At 41.5% G+C, this 18,298-nt stretch overlaps 1 protein-coding gene across 4 annotated transcripts in view; it reads left to right on the top strand.

Annotated features, from left to right (window-relative positions):
• ACSL6 (acyl-CoA synthetase long chain family member 6) overlaps window positions 1-18,255 on the top strand; it is a 62,805-nt gene extending 44,550 nt beyond the window's left edge. For 2 of the 4 annotated variants that reach the window (XM_082063865.1, XM_082063863.1), the window contains exons 11-21: window positions 708-785; window positions 3,253-3,387; window positions 4,514-4,648; window positions 6,881-6,976; window positions 7,788-7,860; window positions 8,609-8,697; window positions 9,203-9,319; window positions 9,569-9,712; window positions 10,448-10,549; window positions 11,087-11,158; window positions 13,290-18,255. In XM_082063865.1, the coding sequence (XP_081919991.1) occupies window positions 708-785; window positions 3,253-3,387; window positions 4,514-4,648; window positions 6,881-6,976; window positions 7,788-7,860; window positions 8,609-8,697; window positions 9,203-9,319; window positions 9,569-9,712; window positions 10,448-10,549; window positions 11,087-11,158; window positions 13,290-13,430 (1,182 nt within the window). In that variant the 3' untranslated portion in view covers window positions 13,431-18,255. The remainder of the gene's footprint in view (window positions 1-707; window positions 786-3,252; window positions 3,388-4,513; window positions 4,649-6,880; window positions 6,977-7,787; window positions 7,861-8,608; window positions 8,698-9,202; window positions 9,320-9,568; window positions 9,713-10,447; window positions 10,550-11,086; window positions 11,159-13,289) is intronic. The other 2 variants (XM_082063864.1, XM_082063866.1) reach the window with 2 other exon arrangements.
• Window positions 18,256-18,298: the final 43 nt, after the last annotated feature.

The raw sequence follows: 18,298 nt of genomic DNA, 5'->3' as shown, positions 1-18,298 counted from the left end.
GAAAAATGGTGCATCTGTAGAGTCCTGCTGATTTCCAGGAGGCTCCTGTGGGTTTGCACCAGGATCCTGCAGATTTGCACCAGGATCCTGCAGGTTTGCACCAGGATCCTGCAGGTTTGCACCAGGATCCTGCAGGTTTGCACCAGGATCCTGCAGGTTTGCACCAGGTTCCTCCAGGTTTGCACCAGGATCCTGCAGGTCTGCATGCCGTTGCGAGTGCAAATCATGGTCATAGCATCTCCTGGTAGAAAGCAATGAACAAAAATGGAGTTCTCTGTCAGGGTGAGCCCCTGATTCCAGCGTGAGCTGTGTGGATATGATGTGCCTTCTGCCATGGAGAGACCTCTCCATTGCCCTCTGTGTACATCTCCGTGCTCTTTACTCCTCCCGCTAACCGAGCTTCATTGACACTGTGGCTTAACGCTTCACTTCGTCCGCTGCTCCCTTCCTCTTGACAATCTTTACCCTTTTGCTCCTCTGGTGCCATTTTTCTTTTTGTTGTTTTATGACTTTCTTGTTGTCTTCCTGTCAGTGTTTCTTTCCTTTCTGTCTCCCATGCCCTTCACCTGCAGAAAGTGATCTTTCCGAGACAGGACGATGTGCTCATCTCCTTCCTGCCTCTGGCTCACATGTTTGAAAGAATTATACAGGTAAGAAACCTGCCCGAACTGACGAGGCCTCGTGGGGCTCCTTGTGTTTTCTTCCAGAGTCAGTGGTCTCCTTCTTGTGAGGATGTACACATTTCCTATTTGCCTTTAGCACACATGTTTGAGAGAATGGTACAGGTAAGGTCCTAGTGTCAGTGGAAATCATTTGTTTCCACGCACCCAAAAATAAATAAAACAAATAAAATACTAAAAAAAAACAGAGATATCTTGGAGCGCTAAAAAAGCTTGTACTCCAGAAGTGCCATGTGCGTGACCCCAGTGCCCAGCCTCTGCTCTTGGTGACATGGCCTTGAGTCCTGAGCCATTCCAGGAGAGCTTCCAAGCTCTCCAGTTTACATCAGTGCCTCCGAGACTGGAAAACAGCCCTTCGCAAAGGAGCAGAAACTGCTGCCTGCACAAGTTTGGGGGCAGCTTTTCAAAGCACTCTAGGACTGAGGTATCATGGGAGTAAAAAGAATTCTGTGCCGTTTTCTACATCAGCTACACTATTTTTATTACATAAACAACCAGATCTGCAAAAAGCTCGGAAAAGAGGAAACTACGATGGTGGTGTGACACACGTGATCCTCCCAGCAGGGCAGCCCCGCCTGGGCAGGAACTAGAAGCCTGCGCTCCCTGGAAATAGGGGCAAGTAGGAGCTCTGACTCATGCCAGCCCACAGAACTGACTTTTCGCTCCTCTTTTCTGAAGAGAGAGCTGATAATTTGTGCTGCAGTTGGGGTGTTGGGTAAGTCAGATGAGACGAGCACATTGGTTCTTGTGGCCTGAGAAGCTGCGAGCTAAAATCTGTTCCCATATGTGAAGATTGGATGTGGATTCAATAGCAGCTTAGTACTTTGTGTTTGGGGCTGAAAGCATACTTTTTGAGTCAGACAAGCATCCGAATATAAGCCTCCAGCTTCTGAGTAACATCCGTGCCAGAAATAATATATTCTGCCCTGTTAAAAAATTTGCAAATTGGAAGTGAAAGTCCATGAAAGATTTGGAAAATTACAGCCCAGCTGATCTTCACTTGTAAATCTAATTTTAAAAGGCAAGTTGGGCGGCATAACCCCTATTCAGACAAACTGCTCTGCCAGCAAACAAGAGTGTAGTTCTTAAAAAGTCATCTGGCAGGGGGCTGGGGAGAGAAATCAGAAACATTTGGAATAACCTCATTTCACAGGATGTTGCCATATTGAAGGGGGCAGGTCTCCAAGGGATGTTCAGGTTTATCCTCTCTGCTAAAAAAACAAAAGCTCATTAATATAAAGATTCTTTTCATAAGGGCTGAGAATAATTTTCAAAGTTATTCTGAACAGCAAGCACCGTGTCAGCCTCCCTAGTTTTAGCCCACATTATTAGTTCCTGGAACTTACAGTTAAAATAAATAGATACATTCTTCAAAGCTAAAATATCTAGTAGCTATTTATAATTCCCAGTGAGCAGGCTGATTACATTTTCCATTGTTTTTTTAATTTGTGTGCATGTGCAGTCTAAAACACAGATTGGGCAGTGTGATGTTTATTAAACACACATCACATGTATAGAATTCCTGTGGTTTTAGTTGATGGAGAGATGGCCTCTAACTGGTGGACAGAGCAGTGAGAGCACTCTGGTTGGTATCACAGGTTTTTAGGGGGAGCACAAGAAGTCTTCGGTGTCTCTTAAGGAATTTTTAACTGTTTTAGTTATCTGGGGGAGAAAAATCAACCAACGGTTGATGGCAGGAAGGCCGGGCTCAGGAAGGCCGGGCTCAGGAAGGCCGGGCTCAGGAAGGCTGGGCTCAGGAAGGCTGGGCTCAGCTCCCGGCATCACAGATGCTTTGCTGAGGACACCTTCTCCTGCTTGTGCTCCAAAAGCAGGGTAGTGATGCTGATCTTGAAATTCCTGGGATAAACCACCAGTTTTACCAGTTAGTGACTAGTCCTCTGTGGGGTTACTGGTTACCAGAGCTGCTGCGCATCCAGCTCTATTCTGACCTGACTAAAGTGGCCTCTTTTCTTTCCAAGTACAAAATTTCTGGATCTGTAGTTTCCATACAAGTAAAGCACCTTCTATGAAGTGGGCTTCTATTTCTGGGATACAGGATCAGGCACTGTATTGCTAACGTAGTCTATATTCTTGTATTTAAACAAAACTAAAGTATTAACATCTAAAAATCAGCTGCTGCTCAGTATGTTTTACCGTATTTCTTAATATGCATTTCTTTAGTGACAACAGGTCCTTATGCTGTTACCTGCTATGGTAATTCTGGGCTCCAGAGGAGAAGTTCAGATCCAGAATCTGACCATAACTCAGACTTTTCCATCCCCGTATGTGGGGGATGAAGGGAAATCCCTTCTGAAAGCTTTGGCTTCTTGTTCTTCCAGAAACAGGCAAATTTAGTAGATGCTGAATTGCCAGTACTAAAAACTGCCCAGAACTATCTGTATATTTCTATTCAGTGCAAAATTATCGGTTGCTTTTCTATGTATTTCTAAGCCCTGTTTTTGCCTTACTGAGAGTAGAATCCCAGGAATGGCACTTCTGCGCTTGAGAGAGATGCTCTGCCGTGGGAATCCCAAGCAAAGAGGTTACATGTGTTCCGTTTTCTTCCCATCAGTCTGTCGTATATTGCCATGGAGGGCGAATTGGGTTCTTTCAAGGAGATATTCGTCTCTTATCTGACGATATGAAAGCATTGCGTCCAACTATCTTCCCTGTTGTGCCGCGGCTGTTAAACAGGATGTATGATAAGGTGAGTTTAATTTTGTTCTTTTTGTAATAATAAAGTTCAGGTCCCTTTATTACTTATCTGAAATAATTTAATTAGTGACAGGGATTTCCTGAGCAGGTTATACTGTTTCTGCCTTACTGCAAACACATTCTTGCCCTGTGCAACTGATGCAGCTGCTCCAGTCTATAAGTTGATATTATTTTGGTTTACACAGACTGCAGACATGGCTGGTGCATGTTAATATGCCCTCTCTCTATATTAGCCTCTTACCCTGTTCTCACTGACTCACTAGTGACAATTCCAGAGATGAGGGATTTGTTTTCATCACAGAAACACCAGTCCAACCTGGATGCACTAGGAGGTTTTGTGCCCTTTGACCAGTTTTGAAATGTGAATCTCTCTTTCTGGTGGCAATGACAGCTCAAAATCAGAACTGCACAAGGATTATGAGGATTTAGGCAGTGTAAATGCAAAGTTGGCTTTTGGATCTAGAAATCTTTAAAACTCAGAGACGGTCCTGAAAGGTATGTAAGACAGGCATGTCTGGTCATCATGTTAAATCTATTTGACCAGCTGGGAACACTTGTTCCTCAGAAGACTTACCCCCTAAAGATGAGCTTAAGCACAAGCTACTGATTTAATTTTTCCCCAGGGTCAGGGCTGTTGGATCAGGGGTTCTGGTGCCTCATTAGACGGGTGGGTGTTGGGGGTTTCTCATTTGTAGGGATGTAGTTCATGCTGGTGTCTGATTATCTCAGGTGAATGCAGCCCCCATCACATCATTGTCAAATGCAGCTGCCAAATACTCAAGTTGTTCTTTCCTAATTGCTCAGATTTCATGATTTCACTGAATTGTATTGTAGAAATCATATCGGAACACCAGTCATGTAAATCTAGTCAAAGCCTACCCAACCATCCTCTCCTTTTTCCTCAAATGAACAGTACGTATAATAACGAAAGCAGCAAAACAAACCACTCTTTTTTTTCCTCCAATAAAAAAGCCCTAGTATGGTCTAATTTAACTGTACTGCTAATGTATTAGTAACTCCAGTCTAGCTGGCACGGGCAGAGCTGCGTGGCTGTAATTGTAAGAACAGCTGTTGATGTTTTGTCTCCCGTGCCGCGCTGCCACCCCGCACGCCCGCAGATCTTCAGCCAGGCAGACACGTCCCTCAAGCGCTGGATCCTGGAATTTGCTGCGAAACGGAAGAAAGCAGAAGTTCGAAATGGGATCATTAGAAATGACAGCTTGTGGGATAAGCTTTTCTTTAATAAAATACAGGTAAGCAATTTAAATAGTGAGTCTAAAGTCAAAGAACTGCCATGTCTCCTAACAATGACTAGTTTTCCATAAAGTCAGCGTGGCCCACTTGCCTGATGATGAACTGCAGGCAATTGCTACTGACCAGCGAATAGCAGACTGAAAAAATGGAGAACAGTTTGTTGTTCCATTAACTTTTACATTAACTTTTGCCAAAATTTCAATTCTATTAGGGATAGTTTTCCGGAGGGGAAAGGAGAAACACAAGGCAGACTAAAGCGGCTTTTGCCACGTCCCTCCTTCAGCAGCACTGAGAAATCACCTATTTGCAGAATAGTGCCTATTTTTTGGCAGCTGTGTCCCTGCACAGGCACCAAGGAGGGGGATGCGGTGCAGTGCAGAGGCACTTGCCCTCTGCCAGGTGAGGTTGCCCAGAAGCAGGATTGTAGCCTCCAACACCAGGGCTGCTGTCACCTCCTTTGGTATTCGGGAGCTCTGGCTTGTGGGGACCAGGCACCCTCCACGGGGTCTGCCCAGGCTCACAGTTAAATGGTTTTTCCCCACTCACACCAGCAACAGTCAGGGGAGAGTCCTGCATCGAACCCGCTCCTGTGTCCTCACACTGGGGATGAAACTCAGGAAGGCGGTCAGGAAAGGGGGAGTGACTGGTCAAAGGGGTGTTGCTCTGAAGAGGTTTACAAATTCTCTATAGATATGATTGGACTTAGGGTCAGGTTTCAGTTGGTCATATTCAAAACTGCTTGTTTTTCTAAACAAGAATAAACGTATAGAGAAAAATCCACAAGTAAATCATGACTTAACAACAGGGGAATGAAATCAGAATGCCTGGCTGTGTGCTACACATCTCCTCAGGAAAAATGATTAAATTGGCTTTAAACCAGGTTTTCTGGGTGCTCTACTACTCCAGGAGGTTCTGATTACTTCATTTTTTTTAATTGGATATCTTCTCCGGAGACATGCCACTTTATTTTTAACTAAAGAAACTGACTGTACTTTTCATCTGCAGATTAGTTGTCCTCGGTGTGCAAAGACAGCAGAGTTCACCCGAAGCTGCCAGGAGTGCAGACATGAGGCATGCCAGGCTGCATATTGATTCAGGATCTGGCGAGACTGGCAGACTCAATCAGGAGTTGTTTTCTTTTGTGCTGGGTTTCCTTTTTACTTTTGGAATAAGAAAAAAGAAATGAAGGTGCAGGGACAGAGGTAAAATGCAGCACAGGAATCAAAGTAATACCCTCCAGAAATATTTGGAGGTCATCTGCCTTAAAAAAACGAACAGCATTATTTCAAATTTATTAAAAACAATGAGGTGCAAATAAGCAAAGAAAACTGGAGGAGGGAAGAGTCTGGCTGTTACCCAGCAGTTCCCAGAGCCTGCTGAGCTTCCTGTAGGCCAGGGCTGCCTCCCCACAGGGCACAGAGTCAGTCAAAGAATTGTTTTGGTTGGAAAAGACCTCTGAGATGAGGTTCTTAGGAACATGGTTTAGTGCCAGTGTTAGGCTGACTGGATGATTTTGAGGGTCTCTTCCAACCAAAATGATTCTATGATTCTATGGTCATTGAGCCCAACTGTTAACCCAGCACTGCCAAATCCTCCTCTAAACCATGTCCCAAAGAACCTCATCTGCTTGTCTTTTAAACCCCTCCAGGGATGGTGACTCCACCACAGCCCTGGGCAGCCTGTTCTAATGCCTGACAACCCTTTCTGAGAAGAAACATTTCCTAGTATTCAACCTAAACCTCCCCGGTGAAACTTAAGGCTGTTTCCTCTTGTCCTATCACTTGTTCCTTGAGAGAAGAGACCAACACCCTCCACGCTCCAAGCTCCTTTCAGGCAGTTCAGAGATCAGGAGGTCTCCCCTCAGCTCCTGTTCTCCAGGCTGAACCCCCCAGGTCCCTCAGCTGCTCCCATCACACTTGTGCTCCAGCCCCCACCAGACAGAGCAGCTCATCCTCTGAGAGATGCAGGACTCCCACCCCTGTACACTAAATGCTTTTTTTCTTGGGGCACCATTTCTACCTGCAAGGGAGATAGTTATTGCTTTTAAAATTTAGCTGGCTTTTTATCCCTAAGGAAAGACTCAGGGCCAGTTCATATTTCCATAGCCTGGCTGCCTCTATTCTAAATAGAGCATTTCATGCAAGCTCTGTAAAAGTGACACAGAAACTGCTGGTTTTGCCACCTGCAGTAATTTGTGCTGCTTTTTCTTCTTCTCTCGTGCAATCCAACAGGCGAGTCTCGGTGGGTGTGTTCGCATGATAGTGACGGGCGCTGCCCCTGCGTCTCCGACCGTGCTGGGCTTCCTCCGCGCGGCCCTCGGCTGCCAGGTGGGCTCGCGCGGCTCCTCGGGGTGTTCGCGTTAGCAAGGAAACGCATTGCGTGGAACGAAAGAGATGGGTTGGGACATCCGAACTGCATCTAGGACAGCTTGACCAGGATGGATCAAGGCATGGGGCAGGCACAGCGCCCCAGTGTCCCCGCAGCCGTGGGGCGAGTGGGGATGAGCGGTGGCCCTGGGAAGGGAGCAGCAGGCAAGAGCTGCTTTCACTGCGGGCAGCTGCCAAAAAACCCCAGAGACTTATCTCACCCATCTCTCAGCACTTAATGGAGTATGTGCATTTAAATGTGCTTGTGCATGCGCTAGGAGCTTCATTACACATGTTTTATTCTCTATATAAATGGAGAAAGATAATCTTCAGATGGCAATTTAACCCACTTAAGATGTCCACTGTGTTATTTCTCTTTGACTGGGATGCCCAGGGCAACTAAAAGGCCCCTTCAATAACTTAAAATTAGGCAAAAAAAATTTAAAATGTGTGTTTTCAAAAATGTCCCACAAAAATACCATTTTTCCCTGCTATTAAATTCCTCTTATACTTCTTGATTCAAAAGCTAAGCGCTGAACTTGTCTTTTCACTATTCTCAGCTCTACAGAGCCATGGTAAATCATAGGCACGTAAATGAAATTTTGTATGTCGCAAGAGCCAGGGAAAGTGTCCCCGTGTTAAATGTGCACCTGTGCATTGCAGCTGGCAGGATTAGCTCACAGGACTGTGCAACAGGAGAAAATGCTTAGAATTTTCTTCTGTAATAGTGAAATCGTCCACACTGTTTTAAAGATACCTCTTTCTTTGTCAGGTTTATGAAGGTTACGGCCAAACGGAATGCACAGCTGGATGCACCTTTACGACCCCAGGTGACTGGACATCAGGTAACGACTTTCTTCCACCATTTCCAGAAAGAAAAGAAATGCACATTTCTTTAAAAAAAATCTGGGCTGTAACATCACAGGGTGTTATGCAACATTCACCACTGTGTGAATAATCTTCAGCAAATGTAATGCTCTTGAAAGTGTCACTAGTCCAGAATAAATACACAGGGATCAGATGCTGGGCTCGTTTGCCTGGGGAGATGTGGAATTTTCCCTTGAGCCGTTATTTGCAATACTCTCCTCTCTGCATTCCTGGTGCTGAGAGACCTCTCTAGAGCACTGGAGCTGAATTTAAAAGAATGTTTGCTATAATGAAATGCTGGAACAAAGCAGAGATTAATGCATTAATGTACTTAGTGAGCAAAGCCAGGCTTCGAATACAGATCCACCACTACTCAAGGCTTTAAATATTTCAGGTTTTCAAAACTTCTGAATCTTGACAAAATCAGAGCTTTGTGTGCTTTTATAACAAGTTTAGCTTAAAAACAGGTTTAGTCTCTTACAGGTAAGGGAGATACGGTCTGTATTTCAACATGTTTGAAAATCGTGTTTCTGTGTATCCAGATAGGAGGTTTGGGTATTTAGTCTTAATAGTTCAAAACCTTAAATGTGGAAATTATTTCGGCACACAGACACAGCTCCTACAAGAACATCCAGTGTATCTGCAACTACACAAGCAACTAATAATGAAATGTTAACTATTGTTTATAAGGGAGATGACAAGTGACTTGATAACTTTGATTTCTAGGTCACGTAGGAGCCCCTTTGCCCTGTAACTTAATCAGGTTGAAGGATGTGGAAGAGCTGAATTATTTTGCTTCCAAAGGAGAAGGAGAGGTAGCAACTCACATTTTTATATCAAATTCTCGCTAATTAACTCTGTATGAAGTAGTTATGTAGTTATAGAAGCATTTTACCTTTCTAAGGTGCATGGTTGCTGATGTGTTATATATTACAATCAGGGAACGGAAATGTCAATTCAGCAACAGAGCAGCAAAGCATTAATTAAAAGGGGGCTGTGGCAGTACTTCTAGCCAATGCCACGCCTGATTACTTTAAAAGCTAAAACTGAATTAATTAGTTCAGCTAAGAAAAGCTGAATTGCTGTGATTTCTGCATTGCTGATACTTCCATATTACACACAAATTAAATTTACTGAAATAACATTTTTAAACTGCAAGCTGAATGCAAACCAACTTCAAACAAATCAGTTTTGCATTCATGGAGAATGGTCATTAAGTCAACTTTAGAATATTTCAATTCTAATTAATTACTATTCAGCTTGTTACTATTTACAGCAGAATAATAAAATCATTTATCAGTAACTCTGACTGTTTTGCAGATCTGTGTGAAAGGACCAAATGTTTTCAAAGGTTACTTGAAAGATGAAGAGAAGACACGGGAAGCGCTGGACCAGGAGGGCTGGCTCCACACTGGAGACATCGGGAAATGGCTGCCTGTGCGTACCGAGCTGACGCTTCCTTCTTACGTCAATTGTATTATCCCATGTAAATTTTCAAGTACTGAACTTAGATTTCCAAGCAGGTCTGTCTTCACAAAGGACTGAGTTTATAATTTGCAGAATAAGGTTGATATGTCACTAAAACATTTTCTGGCAATTTAAAGAGCTCTGTTAAAAGCAGACTGCTTACTGGGTCTCTATGGTTAAATAACTTATCTGGGAACTTTCACTTCTTTCTCCTAACAGAATGGGACTCTTAAAATTATTGATCGGAAAAAGCATATATTTAAACTTGCTCAGGGAGAATATATTGCACCAGAGAAGATAGAGAATATCTATATCCGCAGCGACCCTGTTGCCCAGATCTATGTCCATGGAGACAGCTTGCAGGTAAAAACGAAGTTTTTTAGAAAATATTACTTTATTCTCTGTAAACAGAGGACAAGGGAGCTGGGCAGAATGAAGGAAAAGTGTGAGTGGATCCCCTCGATGTCTCCCTCCTGTTCTGGAGCTGCTGGTGTGACCCTGGGCAGCTTGGAGGACGTTGTGGCCAAAGATCAACCCTTTAAATTTGCTTTAGCGTCACCTTTTGGGTCTCTAATGCTCTCCTTCACCATGTCACCTGTGGCAAGCCAGACAAAGGCAAAGCCACCACTGCTCCACCACCACTGCCTACCCATTCTGACCCATCTTGTCCCATTTCTTTACATATTTATACAAACACATACAACTTCTGAAACCATTGTGATTCATCCATTTGCATTTATTGGTCAAAAACATTAGGCTTCCCTTGGCATCTGAGTGTGCATGTTATGAGCTATGTTCAGCTCCGATTTATGCTTGTGAAGAATTTAAGTAATTTAATTAGTGTCTTGAGGAACACAAACCCAGCTGAAGGTGTTAAAATTGTTGGCAAGTGCAGGAACAGTCACCAGAAAAATTTTATCTGAGAAAAAGGCACAAACGTGAAAATATACTCCACTATGACATGTTAGCAATTTATTGACATAACTGAACAAGAAGTAGTAAAGATGTAGCAAATTCAAACAGCTTAAGTATTCACTTTGATGCGGGGCCTTCAATGTTGTTCGGCCTTTTTCTGTGACTCTCCTTCCTCACCAACAGGCCTTTCTGGTGGGAATTGTGGTGCCCGATTCCGAAGTTATGCCAGGCTGGGCAAAGAAAAGAGGGTTTGATGGAACATATGAAGAACTCTGTAAAAATAAGGTTTGTCTTTCTATCTATCTGCACTACAGATGCTTTTTCACTGTAGCATAACCTAGTTAGAGTAGGTGTCTATTATTAGTTATCTCAGTGAGAATTATTTCTTCACTGAAAATTAAGCGTCTGTGCTGCAGAGGAGTACAGCAGTAGGAAGGGTTGTGGTTTTTTAGATGTCATAAATAAGGATCCCAGCCTTATTTACACATCTCTCTAATACTGAGTAACTGAGTTGCATCACATCAATGGACGCCGATGCCACTGAGTCATCCTGCTGGTGTCTGTGGGAAGTAATTCCGCTTCTGAGTCTGGAACATGGTAGAAGGATTGCAAATTGAAGCATCTGTGCCATGTGTGTTTGAAAAGATAACTGGCATTTCATATTTGTACATTGCTTTAATATAAGATTTGCTAATTATGTATTAACTGTCAACAGGGCACTTCAGCTTTACTCAGAAACATGTTTTCTTGATGAACAATGACATTAATTGTGTGTAAGGCTGACTGTGGTATTTCATGAGGAATTGATGTGTTTTATCCCAGGAACTGCAGCAAGCAATAATGGAGGACATGGTACAGTTGGGTAAGGAGAGCGGACTTCATTCCTTTGAGCAGGTAAAATTAAACATTTAATACGTGATTCAGTGGGGTGACACAGGCGGTTTGTCCATTTGTATTGAATGGGGATTTGTCAGCGTTTGTGATGCTACTACATACCCTTGTTGCAGCTGTACACAATGTTTTCTGAGACAGCTTTATTGCTGGCAAGCTGTTATTTGTTCCTTTGAAAAATCGATCTGCTGTGATTCCGCCTTCCACTCATGCCTGAAATTTGACTTAAATTTAGTCCAAGTTTGGGTGCATAGATAAAAATCTAATCCAGGGACACGGATAATCTCCAGGGGTCAAGATAAATATCTGTAGGACTCTGATTCTTCTGCCACTGAAAGCGCTGTTAAGAAACTGGGTCACTAATTACCGCTCTTATAACTGACCTCGGAAGCGCTGCTGGTTTATTTATTTTCAGCCTGTGCACTAATTCTTTTCTAGTGCTTGTGTAAATATTTTGCAACAGGGCTACAAACACTTCAGAGGGAGAGATCTGAAATCAATCATGGATTACATAGCATTAAAAACACAGTTTAAAAAATCCACCATGTGTCAAATTCTTGTTTCAGTTAAAATAATGAACATCTTAATCATTACATATAATTAACAAGGGCCTTTTTTTTTAGGCTGTTTCTGGGTGGTAATTCCAGTGAGTAATTCACCATATATGAATGCAGCAGGAGCACCATTAAACATAAACTTGTTACTCGTCATTTCTCTGTTACATATGAAATTATAGTAAAAAAAAATTAATTTAAAAATTAAATGCAGTATAAAGCAAGCTTTGTAATGCACATAATTGCCTGTGGTAAGAAGTTCGGTTTGCTCCTGCCATAATCTTCACAGTATGAAATATTTTCAAATAATCTATTCTACCAGCAGTTTGTAATTAATAAACTAGGGAGGAAAGCTTTGCCATCTTTCTAAAAGTCAAGAAGAATTGTTTCACATTTCAAAACTAAAGGGCTTCAAAATTAACATCTCTGTTGCAAAACGTAATCTTAAAACCAAGCTGTGAGGCAGATATTACAGCCAATGCTCTTGTGGGTTGGGACCCTCGTTATGTGGAAGAGCCGTTCTTTATCATCTCCTTATCGCTCCTGTCCTTGGCTGCAGCTGCAGCAGCCCCAGCTTGGAGCTCTGGCTTGGAAATGACAATTCTGGCTTCTGTAACCAGCAGCTCCCAGGCTGCAGGCACGCAAGGGAACCATTAACAGCACAAACAAGGATCCTGTGAAGGACATCGCTGGGGAAGGAACTGGCCCACAATGCTTGCAGGGGAAAAATGAATCACATATCTAATGGGAGTTTAAAAATTGAATCTCAGCTTATATTCCTGCAACTCTCAGTCTAATAAAATGCAAACCAATCTGGTTTGGAGAATCACAAAAGCAGCAGATGGCTGGGGAATTTTGCTTTAAATTGGTGGGCAGTTTTCTGCTTTCCCTCACACCAGCACTCCCAGGAACTGACTGGGAGGAAAATCTCACTCCCATCTGTGCTGCCAGGCTCCCTGCTGGGCCCAGACACCGCCACTAACAAGGGCAGCCACATAAAACCCTGCTTGCCCGGGATGAATGATTCTATATCATTTTAATTAGCTAGTAAAACACCACCAATTCTTCTTTAAAGATGATCCTCACATCCCCTCTTTGTGCCTGCAAAGCTTCATGACGATTTTGCAAGACGGAATCAGTGCTGTGTACTCTCTTCTGCAGTTTGGTTGAGATGTTTCTCAGCCCGTCCCCTCCTTCCGTGGTCCCTCAGCCGTCCGAAGCTCCGCGATTATGATATTGCACATGGTGACGCTGTCCCTCGTGCCCTGCATCGCTGTGTTTTGGCCTTGGTTTCAGACCAAAAAAACCCAAAGAGGTTGATGTGCTCATTCTGTGGCGGAGCTCCGTTCTGCGCTGGCTGGCTGAGGGTCAAACAAGCGGGAGAGCAGGGGGCGGTGGAGGGTTTTAGTGTCACCTCGGAAAACTTGGGCAGGTGAGAAAAGTCCTGGGGACCCTGTGGCAGGTCCCCTGGGCTCCGGGCACAGCCAGAGGTCACACAGCAGGGCTGGCGCAAGGAGTTACGCTTATTGAGTGTGATGTCTGTAATTTTTTGCTATAAATATATCCCTTTTTTATTTTAGGTCAAAGCCATTTATATTCACTCTGATATGTTCTCAGTACAAAACGGTTTGTTGACACCAACGCTAAAAGCTAAGAGACCAGAACTTAGAGATTACTTCAAAAAACAAATAGAAGAGCTATATTCAAGCATCTCCATCTGAAATAATGGGAAGAACCTTCTGAATAATGGACTTTGTAGCAATATTAGAATTATACTTAAAAGTACAGAGCCAGAATGACACAGCTGAAATGGATAAGCATCTGAATCTTACATCTGAGCCTTTCATTGTTCTAGGATTTCACCACTAACCACAATTTTCCTTTTTTTTTCATCAGGTGTGATAAAACTTATTTTTTACTTTATGTACTCAGTAAGGTACTATTAAGAATTATGCTAAATTGCCACAAAATATACAGAAATTTCAATCTTATGACCCAGTAAATTATGGAAACTTACCTTATTAATAACTACAAACATTTCTAAATAAAATAGGGAAAAATTCAGGTATGTCTGTTGGTATTTGATTGTATATAGCCTAATACATCAGAAACAAAAATTGTGGATAAATCAATAATGTGGTCTACCTCAAACAATCAGTGATTGATGGTGAAAGTCTATTTTCCCTGATCTGGAACTTCAAGCTGGATATTGGTTTATATATTAAGTAATAGTTTTTATATTTTCCAGGACATAAATTACATTGATTTGATTTAATCATTAATGACCTAAATAACAACCAGAATAGAAATAGGAATGAATCTCCTACTATTTGTACTTAATAGACCCATTAGTATATTACATCTGACAGATTAATATTACTTTGAAATTACAAGAACAGGTTAGGAAGTGATAGGATAGAATTCTCTCTGTTTCCTTTTCATCTGAACTCAATTTCTCCATGGCACGCTGGGCTGACATGAGGGCCTCCTGCAGCACGGGACACTCACGGACATCTCAGCTACTCCAAGTGAGAAGGTTGCAGAAGCATCGCTGCCTCTGGGGTGGCTTTCTGTGGGAGTTCACGGTAACCCAGATGTTCCCAGTCCATAATTTATTATTTTACCTGCTGCTAATACTGTGTAGGACTAACCTCCCTTTCAGAAACAGTGCTAAAGAAATGGAGCACAAGGTATAAGCTATGATTCTGAATGGGGCTTAGCAAAACAAATTGATTTGGGGGAAAATTCAGCCTGAGGTGCGGTGTGGAAGAGGAAGGAATATTGCTCCAAAAATCCCCCATAGGGATGGGTGAGAGGCTGTGTTGGCCATTGCTGTGGTGCCACGGTGTGGTAAAGAACTGGAGGTGGTTGCAGAAAGGCTGCTAAGAAAACATCTCTACGCTCAGATGTCTGGCAGCCTCAGTTCCCACTGTTGTCGCTTCCAGTGGTCTGTCTGGAATAGAGTCAGCTCTCTGGATGAAACCTTGGATTTCACAACCAGCTGCAGCCATTAGCAACAGGGTAAAATCCCGTGGGGAAGAGGAACAGACTCCAGAGCTCTCTCCTGATATAAAGCACGGTACAAAACAATGAAAACTGTAAAATCAAGTTGCTTGAATACTTGGACTGTTGGTGGCTTCCTTCTGCTAAACAGGGTCTTAAATATGTACGTGTATTTTAATAGTTGCTGTTTGTTGCACTGGTGCATACCAGCATGGGGCTGTGCGTGCTAGACCTTCTTTGCTAGGCCGGTGAAAGCACACTTATTTTCCCTTTTAAACTGGAATCTACTGTAGACTTTTGAAGCTAAAAGTTTATGTTTCTAATGTGAATGATCTCTCATTTTCCCTCTGAAATTCCATTGCATGCTTCAAAATGCAATCAATTGAATTAGTGAGTGTTACATGAAGACTGATTTATTGCAGCAATTTCAGAACAAAATGATACACAGGAAACTGTATCAGCTCACATAATCAGTCTTTTAAAGAACATGGTGATCTGATTTATCAAATGTGGAATGATTTGTCTGAATCCCTTTTTGCGCCCGATTCCTCATTTGATTCCAGTGCAATGACTCATGTCAGTCCAAAGCAAATAAGAAATATTGCTGCTGTGATCCGATGGCATCGTACATTAATTTCTCGCCATCTACACAGCAACAATATCCCTGGGGAATTTGTGTCTGCCACATCTACAGAGGACAGGAGTTACTGTATAAAATCTGGCTCTTTAGGTCAAGTCAGAAAGGATTTTCGTCTCTGCAGAGTCTAGTTCATCTCCTTTTTGTATCAGCCAAAACCCAGTCATACTGTAGGCATGCTTCAAAGCAAAGAATTATTCTCAGTATACTTTCCTGTTCTAATGCTACATACTTTTAAAATATAAAAATAACTAGTCATCTAAATAAGTACAGAAAAGCTATTTTCCACTAACCTTTTTCTATCCCATGAATTTAATTTATTCTTCTGATAAGATTATTTCAGTTTACCAGATTTTCTAGATAACTAAACTTCGTATAAGTATGGAAGATCCCAATGTGAGTTTATTTATGGTTTAGACAGCTGCTGTTTTTAAGTATATAATGTTGAATACTGTATCTCTATTCTTTTTTGGTATTTGATGCAAAATGTCAGATGCACTAGAGCCAAAGATATGAACACCTAAAGAATAAGAAAGAAAAAATACAACCCTCACCACACTAGGATGATATAAAATTTGGGAGAGATTGTGTTATCACACCAGAAGTGCGAATACTTTTAGAACTTGTGAAAAGCTGTATAAATAAACTAAAAGCTCTCTCTAATGCTTCCTTGTGTAATCAGATTTTCCTCTGCAGGTCACTCTCTTTCACTGCAATCATAATAATGTTGTAGGAGATTAAAACTTGAAAAGAACACATGCGTAACACATGAGCAAGGCACAAACATCCTTCTCTTCAAATTCCAGGAATGTTTGTTTTGCACTGAGATTGCTTAAACTGAAATACTTGTGACCACTAAAGAAAAATCCCCAGGGCTGTGCCAATAGCCAGTTCATTTTTTTTTTTTTTTCCTCAATATAGCCAGTTACAAAATCAAACTATAATATTAATCTTATTGAAAGAGCTGGGACTCAAGTGCTGTAGCACAAATGTCAATGCAAGTCACCCTTCTCTGTAAAGAGCCCTATTCTTCTTGATGGCATCAGGGTGACAGATTTTAACTAATCACTGTCATCTGGGGCTTCATTCCACCATTAATTAATCAGCAAACCCAACAAGCCCACTGACACGAGTGCAGCTCAGCTTGGAACCCCCCTGCAATGGGGCTGTCAGTGTCCCAAAACCACAGGTTTTTTGAGCAGCCAAGTCAGACAAAGCAGTTTTGCACCTTCTCGCTCGGTCGGGCTGCAGGACAAGGTGCTGTGTTCTCCCACATTTTAAATACGGGACGTTCCTCCTGGGCCTGGTGCTACACCTGTGAAATCACTGGGACACTGCCTCCAGTGCTCATACATAAAAAACAGAATAAATTACAGTTCCAGGAGGCAAATATTGTTTACTTGTGTATTTTATATGTTTTTTTGCTCAATGTATTGCACAAGTGTAAGCAGAAACTGTACCAGGCAGGTGTGAGCCCATGTTGGAAGGAAATAAATGACATTATTCTGTTCTGAGTGGTACATCTGCACGATAAAACACATCAGGTGAAACGGATGGCGAGTTGTTTATGGATAAAAGTACTATTTTGCAATCTGTCATCACTGTTAGAAGTACACATCAGCATTGGTAAAGTCCAGTGTCATTTTTGCCACAAATATGAAATTCTTGCATATAACAAAATAATCTGACTTAATATTCTGGAATGAAACAAATTAACTATAGGGCATTGTTTGGTTGGTTTGTGGTTTTGTTTTTTGTTTGGGTTTTTAAAAATTTTTATTTTCCATGTGTTAAAAGCACAAACTGCTGATCTATATGTAAATAAACTGCTACAAGATGAATGTAAACTGGGAAAGAATATACTATTTTTGCATGGTAACAGATTACTTAAAGACCTCTTGATGCCTTACAGAAAATTTGGAAAAGCATTTTATTTAGAGGCAATTCTATCTGTGTGGTTTTTTATCTTTAGCTCACTTTGGTTTTGTCTGTGGGGGAAAAAAAAATAATATATATATATATATATATAAAAGAATTAGATCTTTGTTTCTTCTTGGAGTTAACATTATTCAGTACTTTGCACATTCAGTGATTTCTACACCACCTTTATTCCTGTTCAATGATGAAGCTGAGGCTTTGCTTTTTGGTGGAGAAATCCGAATGCTTGTATTTTCAGAGGGAAAAAGTTTTAGAACCCTGGAATTGTTCCAAAATAAAATGTTTTCTGAGGCATCTAGAGCCCCTTTAAGCCCTTCACGTCATTTCAGCTTTTTGTTATGTATTTTAGGAAAGTACAAGCAGGGAACAAATGAGGCATTTTCATAAGTGTTGCCTATTCTATTTTCAACCAAAAGTGAAGTGGTTAAAATAAAACATATGCATTTGTGTAAAAAAAAAAAAAAAAAATCTTAAGTGTAATTAAAGACTTTTCAGTTTTGGTATATTAGCATGTATATAAAATAGTCATCTACAGGGACTTTTGTAAAGAATTAAATTGTCATGTTTCTCAAAACTGCTCATAAAGCTTTCTCTCAGACAGACATACAATAAAAGCTCTTTTATAAATCTGTTGTTACTCCAGCACTCTGTCCTCACAGTGGGTATGAAGTTGTTCAGAATGCGTGCCTGTACTAAACGTGTTGCAAAAAGAAAAACAGTTAAAAATAAAATAACAACCAAAGGCATATTGGAACCTGAGATTGATTTTGGCAATCAATCATCTACAAAAAAAAAGTTGCAAAGTTCTCTGAAGATGCAGCAGTCTCTCTGTAATGGTTTCATTTTTTATTTTAAATCAGTAATAATATAACCAAATGTATATGCTTGTTTAATATGAATTGACAATTGGGAATGCATAGTATTTTTTCAGACTACATGTCTAAAACAATAAAGTTTCAAAGCATTCAGTCTCTATTCCAGTTTTTGCATGCACTTGCATCTCTCTGTTCA

This window comes from Streptopelia decaocto (assembly GCF_964273445.1).
Source record: "Streptopelia decaocto genome assembly, chromosome: 12".
NCBI lineage: Eukaryota > Metazoa > Chordata > Aves > Columbiformes > Columbidae > Streptopelia > Streptopelia decaocto.
Note: the sequence above shows the minus strand (reverse complement) of the source record. Positions and strands in the feature narration are given on the sequence as shown.